General features: G+C 50.2%; 1 protein-coding gene across 3 annotated transcripts in view; it reads right to left on the reverse strand.

The window, feature by feature from the left end:
• The window catches only part of CPXM2 (carboxypeptidase X, M14 family member 2), a 136,955-nt gene extending 136,476 nt beyond the window's left edge, over positions 1-479 (reverse strand). For 2 of the 3 annotated variants that reach the window (XM_059881910.1, XM_059881911.1), the window contains exon 1: positions 155-479. In XM_059881910.1, the coding sequence (XP_059737893.1) occupies positions 155-464 (310 nt within the window). In that variant the 5' untranslated portion in view covers positions 465-479. The remainder of the gene's footprint in view (positions 1-154) is intronic. The other variant, NM_001206057.2, reaches the window with a different exon arrangement.
• Between the last annotated feature and the right edge of the window lie 10,002 nt (positions 480-10,481).

The raw sequence follows: 10,481 nt of genomic DNA on the forward strand, positions 1-10,481 counted from the left end.
GGGGGCCGCGATGGGGGCAGTTCGCGGGGCTCTCTCATCCCAGACACACGCAGAGGGAAGCCAGCTGTCGCCCCAGACCCGGCAGGCCACCGCCGGGACAGGCACACGGCCACGGGCGCCCCCTCGGGCCGCCCAGCGCCGCGAGTTAACTTACCTGGCCGAGGCGTCTGCGGAGCCAACTTCTCCCTCTTGGGAGCTTTCTTGGGCTTAGTCGTCGCCTTCTTGGGCGGCCTGGGCTGGGGTGGCCGCGGCCCCCGCTCCCCCGCCCCGGGCCCCGCGGGCAGCGGCGGCGAGAAGGGCTCGGGCTCGGGCTCCCGGCGCGCGTAGGAAGGCTCCAGGCTCCAAGTCTCCTGTATGTCGTCGTTGGGGTCCTCGACGGCTGCGCCCCGGGCCCCGACCCTGGCCGGGGCCACCGCCAGGAGCGCGAGGGCCAGCACCAGCGCGGCGGCCCCCCGGCGGGCCATGCCCGCTCCGCCCCGCGCCCCGGGCAGGGTCGCGGGCGCCGGGAGCGCCGGGCGGGCGGCGGGCGCGGACGGCGGCGCGGGGCAGGGGCACCGGGCGCTCAGCAGCACAGGGTGCGGAGGCGGCCGGCCGGCGGCGCGTGTGACCCGCCCGCCGGGTTGGGCTGGGCTGGGCTGGGCCGGGCTGGGCTGGGCTGGGCCGGGCCGGGCCAGGCGGGCAGGGGCGCGCCAAGGCTCGGGGCGGGCGCAGGGGGGCCGGCCCCGCCCTTCCCTCCTCCCTGCCTTTCCTGCCGACCCCGCGGTGGCTGGCCCTGGGAACCATCCATCCCGTTGCTGCTGCTAAGTCACTTCAGTCGTGTCCGATTCTGTGTGACCCCATAGACATCAGCCCACCAGGCTCTCCTGCCCCTGGGATTCTCCAGGCAAGAACACTGGAGTGGGTTGCCATTTCCTTCTCCAATGCATGAAAGAGAAAAAGTGAAAGTGAAGTCGCTCAGTCGTGTCCGACTCTTAGCGACCCCATGGACTGCAGCCTACCAGGCTCCTCCGCCCATGGGATTTTCCAGGCAAGAGTACTGGAGTGGGGTGCCATTGCCATCCCGTTAACTGTCTCCAAACCGCTTCCCTTCCCCTCACCTCCCTCAGAAGCCGGCCGGTGCTGGGAGCCTGCTTCCCCAGAGATTCCAAGGAGTGTCCATCCGAAGGGGCGCTCCAGCTGCCTTACAGGTTGGGGAACTGTGACCCCCGGTGGCCCAAGGTCCTAAAGCAAATAGAGCCCTGAGCCTAGCCTCCAGCTCTCCTGACACCTGCCTCTTCCCTGGTTCCACACCAGACACGGGTTCCCCACTGGCCAGACAAACCTTTCCCCCTCACCTGACCGTGATCTTATTTCAGGCACCGTGGATGGTCCCCAGGTCCCCAGGGTTCCTTGGAGTCAAGTTAGTGAGCGCGGGGCCTAGCATCCCTGGAAGTTCCTGTCCTTAAGTGCTAGACTCAGTCGTGTCAGACTTCTTGCGACCCCATGGACTGTAGCCCTCTGGGCTCCTCTGTCCATGAGATTTCCCAGGCAAGGGTACTGGAGTGGGTACCCATTCCCTTCTCCAGGGGATCTTCTCGACCCAGGGATCGAACCCAGGTCTCCCTGGGAGATTCTTCACCCTCTGAGCCACCAGGAGCCCTGATCTGGTCTGAGAAGTGACTCTGCTGGCTGGGGAGAGAGCTGGAACCCTCCTAGGACTGCCGTCCTGGGAGCCACAGGGCACATTTGGGTCATCAGGTGAGCAGATTCCTGCTCCAGGGCCCACCAGGCTGGCAGGGAGCTCACTACCTTTTGAAAAAAGTACCATCCTGCCCCCAGTAAAACTCTGTGTTCATCCTTCAGGCCGGGATATTGGGGAAGTGTGGCCTGCACTGGCTGCCTATTGCGGTTGTAACAAATTACTACAAGTTTAGTGGTTTAAAACAATACATACTTATTATGGGACAGGTCTACAGGTTAGAATCTGAGTGGGCGTCCCCAGGCTAAAATCCAGGCTCCAGTTCACAAGCTGCCTTCTCTAGTGGGGCCTCCAGGGAAGAATCTTCCAGGCTCACACGGGCGCTGGCTGAGGTCAGTTCCCAGAGGTGGTAGCCCTGAGGTCCCATTCACTGGCCGGTCTTCACTCCGGGGAGCTGCCTGTGTGCCTTCTCTTGCCGTCTGCGAGGAGCTCCTTGCAGCCTCTCTCTCTGGTGCTCCCACGTGTGCCCTGCATCTCAGAGCCAGTGCTGGCATGCTGAGTCACTCCAGTGGCCCCAGCTGTCTCCCATTCTGCCACATCTTCCCTCCTCCCAGCTGGGGAAAATTCTCTACTTGAAGTGGTCCTGTGATCAGATGGGTCCACTCATAATCCAGAATAATTCCCCTCTCTTAAGGTGGTGACGTCGTTCACATTTTGCCAGGTAACCTACTCGATTCACAGAGCCCCAGGATTTGGGCAGGAGTGTCTTTGGGGGCTTTTTCTGCTGACCCCAGGGACAGCCTGACCCTCAACCCTTGGTTGGGCTGTCCCCTGCCAGTCCCTGGGACCCTGCCATTCCAGGGTGCCACTGAGCTGGGTCTGGGCAGCCAGGCAAGTCCTTCTCTTTTCTTTGAAGCTATACTTTTGAGCCCACACTGTGGGCAGACTTGGGCTCTCCTCTGCCTCTGGCCTCCCTCATTTACCAGCTCATCTTCTCTCCTTGTCCCCACTTAGAGCAATGACCAGGCTGCCCTTTAAGGCAGGTCTTCTGGGCTCCCAGGCCTAAGCCAAAGCAGAATGGCTGTGGGGTGGGAGATGCAGCTAAAGTGGGCCCTGCCCTATCTCTGAGGGTCGGGAGTCCCTGGACCTGGTTGTCGAACCCCTCAGAACATTCTGGAACCCAGAGCCAGCAGAAGTCTCCAGAGTGAGAGAGGAAGAAGGCCTCCTTCCCCCCTCCACTCTCCAAGTGGCCTGGGCTGAGCTGGTCCATGACCCATTTCTGGATGCTTGCCCACCCTCCTCTGGAATATATCTCCCGGGCTCACTCAAGGGGCTCTTTTATCTACAGCCAGGCACTTCAGACAAAAAATAAGTCCACACAGAGCTTCATTGGCAAAAAGTCAGCAAGTGATACACCCAGAAGTTCCAGCTAGCCGGCTATACAAAGCACAAGCAAGAGAATCGCCTGGAATCCTCCATCTAGGCAGGGTTGCCCCCCTGCACTGCCTCCACCAGGGACCCCAGAGCTGGCTAATATACAAGCCCCACCCCAGACCCACAGGGTCTCCTGGGGTGGGATTGGCCACGGCCATGTCTAGAAACTCCTCACATGATTCTGATACAGTTAAAGCTTGAGACTAACTTTCTCCCTCCCATTCTTCAGGGAAGGAAACTGAGGCCCAGAGTCACCTACATATGCAAAGTAAACTACTGCCAGTCAGGTTAAACCCTGCTTTCCTGCTTTAATCCAACAGCTAATGTCAGACACCCTGCATCTTGATGGATGCAAACCCAAAGGTTTTGAAAACATGTTACTTTCATGGCACCCCTTAGGTAACTAAGATAGCATACACCTACTCTGTGGCATCTGGTAAACTATCAGAGAGTGTCCCACTCAAACGTGATTCTCAACACATCCCTCAATCAGGAAATGAATCCCACTAATCGCTGTTCTCTGCGTTATTGCTTGCTTGTTTGTTTTCCATGGAGAAGCACATAATTAAAGCAAGCAGAACAAATAGAACAAGAATTGGCACTGATGCCAGTTCTCCCAACACGTAGCAGACCGCTGTGCGGTTCCTGGAGCCGCCTTTGTCTTCCTCTGATTCTCCATCACTAGGGCTGACTCTCCTGGAAATGCTCAGGGCACAGAGTTCATCAAGTTTAGGACGAGGGGTGGCCAAGCTGACCTCATTCTCCTGTTCACCAAGTCTCATCCTGCTTCTCAACCCCAGCCTGTCTGTCAAGGAGGAGTCCTCATGCTTCAGCTTCCCAGATGAAGACTTTGCCCCATCTGTACTCTACTTGCTAAGACAGCCCACGTGTTTCCTAGTCCTGTTGATTCTTCTGGGACATTAATCTTCTCTTTCTCTCTTCCGACTGGCAGTACCTGGTCCATTGTTCAGCACCCCATCCCAGATTACCGGAGCACTTGCTTAGCAGGTCCCCCTGCTTCTGGTCTCTGTGACGTGCTGTTCACCCCACATGAGAAGCTACCAACTTTCTCCCTGAAACACCCATTTATAATGTTGCTCTCCTATTGAGGAACCCAAACTGCTTACCCAGCCCATAGAAACCCAACCCCTCTGCGCACGACTCACATACTCATCTCAGCTTAGCTCTCCCAGAACACCAGCCGGCAGCAAAGACAGGAGTGCTCTTCATCGTCCCTTGTACAGAGTCTTTAGCTCAGTTCAGTTCAGTCGCTCAGTGGTGTCCAGCTCTTTGCGACCCCATGAATCGCAGCATCCCAGGCCTCCCTGTCCATCACCAACTCCCAGAGTTTACCCAAACTCATGTCCATCGAGTCAGTGATGCCATCCAGCCATCTCATCCTCTGTCATCCCCTTCTCCTCCTGCCCCCAATCCCTCCCAGCATCAGGGTCTTTTCCAATGAGTCAACTCTTCACATGAGGTGGCCAAAGTATTGGAGTTTCAGCTTTAGCATCAGTCCCTCCAATGAACACCCAGGACTGATCTCCTTTAGAATGGACTGGTTGGATCTCCTTGCAGTCCAAGGAACTCTCAAGAGTCTTCTCCAACACCACAGTTCAAAAGCATCAATTCTTCGGTGCTCAGCTTTCTTCACAGTCCAACTTTCACATCCATATATGACCAATGGAAAAACCATAGCCTTGACTAGACGGACCTTTGTTGGCAAAGTAATGTCTCTGCTTTTCAATATGCTGTCTAGGTTCGTTATAACTTTCCTTCCAAGAAGTAAGCATCTTTTAATTTCATGGCTGCAATCACCATCTGCAGTGATTTTGGAGCCCCCAAAAATAAAATCTGACACTGTTTCCACTGTTCCCCCATCTATTTCCCATGAAGTGATGGGACCAGATCCTATGATCTTAGTTTTCTGAATGTTGAGCTTTAGGCCAACTTTTTCACTCTCCACTTTCACTTTCATCAAGAAACTCTTTAGTACCTCTTCACTTTCTGCCATAAGGGTGGTGTCATCTGCATATCTGAGATTATTGATATTTCTCCCGGCAATCTTCATTCCAGTTTGTGTTTCTTCCAGTCCAGCGTTTCTCATGATGTACTCTGCATATAAGTTAAATAAACATGGTGACAATATACAGCCTTGACGAACTCCTTTTCCTATTTGGAACCAGTCTGTTGTTCCATGTCCAGTTCTAACTGTTGCTTCCTGAACTGCATATAGGTTTCCCAAGAGGCAGGTCAGGTGGTCTTCAGAATTTTCACAATTCTGAATCTCTTTCAGAATTTTCCACAATTTATTATGATCCACACAGTCAAAGGCTTTGGCATAGTCAATAAAGCAGAAATAGATGTTTTTTTGGAACTCTCTTGCTTTTTCGATGATCCAGCAGATGTTGGCAATTTGGTCTCTGGTTCCTCTGCCTTTTCTAAAACCAGCTTGAACATCTGAAAGTTCACGGTTCACGTATTGCTGAAGCCTGGCTTGGATAATTTTGAGCATTACTTTACTAGCATGTGAAAGGGATGCAATTGTGCGGTAGTTTGACAGAGTCTTTAAACTCTTTATAAACTGGTAATTATTGAAATCTTATTTTGCATATTCCACAGACACAATAGAGTACAAGAAAGACAGAAAATTCTCAATAAGTCTTTGCTGCATGACTTATCCTGGCTGAGGGCCTTTCATGGCATTGGGAAAGAGTGCTTCTTTCTGAGACCTTTCTGTTCTTAACCTAATAAAGCATTTATTTAACTTAAGTCTAAGACCCTAACAAAGGGCTATTATCATCTCCCAATAGTGTAAGCAGAGCTCAGTAAAGTGCTAACTTATCTTGGATATTTGCCAAGCTATAAGAGCAACCCTTCCAGCTGGGTGTAATAGCTGGAGCAAATTTGGAAATCAAAATGGCAGCTCAGGATTCCTTCTGTTCTCTGAATTCTTCAAATGGTATTTTGTTTGATTTTTTAGGTCAACTCATTGCTTGCTTCAGCTGGGAATCTGTTATGTGTATTTCTGTTAAGCAAGGTAAGCCAGTGTTTATTCATTCATTCATTCCTGAGACTCAGGATTCTGCTAAGCCAATTTCTGTCCCACAACATAAATCCGTACTTGTCAAATAATCCTCAAACACCTTACAGAGCTAATCATTTTTCAAATATTTATGAACCCCACAGAGAAGATTTATATGTTAAGCTGCTTGACAAAGAACAATAAGAGTATACAGGTCCAGAGAACATTCTGTTGAAGCAAATGTTGTCAACACATCAATACTTTTACAGCATTTTCATAACGAACTTTCACACCTGCTCATTTCCCTAATTATCCCCGAGACGTTTACACTCAGAGAGAACAAAAATGAAATTGTTTTTTTTTTTAAGATCAGTAATTTGAAAAAGTATCCGCTATATAAAGAAAAATACACGTTCAGGCACAGTCATTGCTAAAAATATAGTCTCAAGATAGCTGCTCACAAAGAGAGATACTAAGTTGTTATGGCAACGATGATTATAATTACAAAGCTGGAGGGTTTTTCCTGCTCATTACTCTGTTGAGATGTGGTGGTTTCGATGCCAGTGTCCTTTGTAATGTCCTCAGTCTCATTACTGCATAATTACCCATTTCATATTTAATTTTCAAAATGCTTGTTCTCACTCTTAGGCTCTAGATTCGGCGTCTTTTGATAAGCCTTATTCTGAGCTCATGGTTCCTCCTCCCCTCTCTGCTCAGTTTCTCTCTTCAGTACCGCCTTTGCTTTGTGATTTCAGCTTTAGTTTGACCTGGGGAAACTTGCCTTGGCTTGAGATATTCCACTTGTAAGCATTAAGATGCTGTTGTCAAAACTGTTAAGAAATCATGCCAACAGACACCTGGGGAGACATTGAACTCAGATTAGTCAGAGGCTGCTCAGCATTCCTGGAGATTCAGCATTTCTTGGTCAGCTACTACGTACAGGACAATATGTTAGATATGACACCTCTGACCTTTGTGAGGGTTTCACTGTTTGTGTATCCCCTCCCATCTCCATCCCTCTTGGTGAGTCTCTGGTCCGGTGGTCCTTTGTCTGCATCCTGCTGGAGTGAGCTCCTTGCCCTCTGATTTCTGATTGGTTATGGTCAGTGAAAGGTGTCAGCAGGAGATAGGAGGATGGGAGAGAGAGAGATGTAGGTACTTCTCCCCCCCACCCTTCCACATCCCTCCCCACTTTGGTCCCAGGGGTGCAATTGGTAGCTGCATCTTTGTGTTGCCTGGAAGCCTCTTCCTCTGCTCCTGTTCTGCAAGCTGATGGGCAGTAATGACTTCCTGTAGATCTAAGCCTGCTCCCACTAGTCTCTGGCCCATCACATGGTCCACAATGCACTTAGGCACAGGCCCCTGGTGCTGGTCACAAAGGATTCTTGGGGTGGCTTCGGCCACTAGCACATCTTTAGCCCCACCTTCCAGTGGAATTGCTTAGGATCTAAATTCCTCAAATTTGGAAATTCTGGAGCTGCTCCTATGGTCACCTAAAGCATGAAACCTTAAAGAGAAAGAGCATTAATCTCTGCGGAATCACTAATTGCATGAAAGGGCGCTCACTGGGGACTGTGGTTAAGATTCTGTGCTTCCACTGCAGGGGGCGCGGGTTTGATCCCTCATTGGGAAACTAAGATCCCGCATACCACACAGCCAGAGAAAAGGAAAGAGAGGGATGCTCAAAGTTGTTAGTAATCAGAGGAACAGAAATTTAAATGATGAGGCATCCACTGGCAGCTATTAGCGGCACAGAAATGAGAAAGCCGGAGAGTGCCAAGTGCTGGTGATGACGCAAGGTTATAAGACCCCCTCCCCAGCTTTGCAGGTGGGCATGGGGGCAGGTGACCTCCATCTGGAAGGCAGACTCATGTTCCCCGATGCATTCCTAATGAACTCGTGCCCACTGTGCCTGTGTTGTTTATTTGTACAAGAGAAGACATTAAAGATTATGGACCCAATGGAAAAGAAAAATTTATCTGGGAAGTATTTTTTTAAATCCCTAAAATGCTTGTACCAACAGAGAATACTGTATTAACCAAGATGCAGATTACAGAAACAATGTCTACCTTGCCATTTGAACACAGAATACCAGCTTAACTGGTTTTTTTCTTTTCCACCAAATTGAATAAACCAATCAATTATATGGCAACATCTTCTAGAGTCAGCCAAAATTAATGATTTGGTAATGCCAATTAATCTTTTATTCTTCCATAACTTTCTAGTGACTTTTAGGGAGTAATAGATATAGGAATAGGGCAATATTCCTATAAAATAATATTCCTAAAAAATAAAAAGTGTTTGTAATATATACCCTTTTGCCATGCAGAGACTGTATTATATAAGTAACCCTGAACAATAAAAAAAAAAAGTAGATCCTGTTCTCAAGCTACAGTAACCTGATTGAGATCACAACACTGATCATATATCCAAAGAAGAGCAGAGTAGTTTTTTTTATTATTATTATTATTCAGTTTAATTACATCTACCCTTAAGGGCACAATCAGGAAACACAGTTTTTTAAAAAATCTTAGCGCATTCCTTCACACCTGGGTTTCACTGATGACTCAACCCAAGCTGTAAATCACATGCTGAAAGGCAGAGTGCTTTAGAGGGGCTCAGGCGTAAAGGATGGAGCTCCTGGGAGCCACGAACACTTCTTTCCCTTCCCCTCAGCACGTTTTCTCCTCCATGTGGAAAGGAGGGTAAGTCGTCACATCCAGTTGTAAAGTCTGTAGCTAAGAATCCATTTCTACTTCTAAGAAGGTTGAAAATCCGATGCTTTGTGCATCCAGCCAAAATTGGCAGCCGCTGTAAAGACCTGAATAAAATTCTTAAATCTCTTTTAAAACCAAGCTTCCAAAGTCCAGTGGATAAAACAGAAAGCCTGTTTGTTTATTCTTTCCATTCTCCATCCCAGGGGGTGAGGGCTGTTCAGTATTCAAGTGTTTAAATTTCATATGTATAAACAGCCTCCAAACATGATTACCCGTCCAGGAGAGGCCCATCCGAGGACCTGCAGCCCGGAGCACTAATAGGTAACCCATCAGAGGCAGACAAACGTGGGCCTGAGGGCCTGGCTCACCCTGAGTCTACGCCTCACTAGCTGGAGCAGGGGCTGCTGTGCCATCCTGGCCTCAGTTTATGCATCTGTGAAGTGGGAGAATCTGATCCTGACCTAATAGAGAATCGTGGTGAGACTTTAATAATATGATGCACATAACTGCTTAGCTTGAAGCTTGGCACGTAGTAGGTGCTAAGGGAGGGTAAGCTGCTGCTCTTAGTTGCTGTGTTTGTCTTGTCGTATTGGACATGGCGCATGCTCATCACTGTCTAATGGAGAAAGGAGACCCCATACCGTACACTCCATCTTTCCTGGTATGATCCTCCCTCTGACTTTTGCACAGATTTTGCCACCACCTGGATGCTCTCTGGCCCTTCCTTTCCTGGAAAACTGTTTGTACTCCAAGATCCCCTCCTGGGGAAGCCCTCCCTGACTGCAGGTCCTCTCCCCTCCCGCCAGGCTCGCACAGCACCCTCCACGTGGCTCCCACGACCCTCAGGCAGTTGCGAGTTACCCACTGCCCAACGAGCTCCTCTAAGGAGAGGGCGCAGAAAGCACTTGGCTTGTCTCCCACACGCAGAAGGTGCCTGGTACTTGCTGGCTGCATGTCTATATGAAAAGCTCTTAGCAGCATAAAAAGCCTGCTTGTCCTCTGGGTCCCCTTCAGTACCTGTCCCAGTGCCTGGCGTACTGGAGGTGCTCAGTAAGCAGTCATGCAATGAAATCGACTCTCGAAATTCATATCATCCGGACTGCATTTTTCTCCGAGTGGCCCATCCAGCCTTCCAGTGCAGCCTGGTACCTGAGACACCCACCTATCCTTTACCATCTTTGCCACCTTTGTGCCACCCAGCCCTCTGGTCCTCCGCTGACGTGGGTGAAGCCCTCCTAGGGATGGGTGCCCATGTGAGGAAGAAAACCCTGATACTTCTGCAAGACCAGAGACCAGGGAACCCTCCTCCCTGTCTCCCAGGGATGGAGCTCAGGAGCTGGGGGAGAGGCTTCGCTGTGTACAGAGAGCACTCCCCAGCTGTCCCGGCCACTTTAAATTTTACAAGGGATCTTGTTCTCGAAGGAGGAAGGGAGGAAAAGCCAGAGCCAAAGCAATAAAATTTTTAAACACCCCAGAGATCCAAATTAAACAAGGTTTGCCAGACACAGCTACAGCTTGACAAAAATAGGAGATTTTAGGCCTCTGACATGGGTTAGCCTGGCCGGACCTGTCCATCGCCCATTGATTCTCACACAGTTAGAGGAGCTTCATGAGTTTGTCCCATCTC

This window comes from Bos taurus, chromosome 26 (genome assembly GCF_002263795.3).
Source record: "Bos taurus isolate L1 Dominette 01449 registration number 42190680 breed Hereford chromosome 26, ARS-UCD2.0, whole genome shotgun sequence".
NCBI classification, from domain to species: Eukaryota; Metazoa; Chordata; class Mammalia; order Artiodactyla; family Bovidae; genus Bos; species Bos taurus.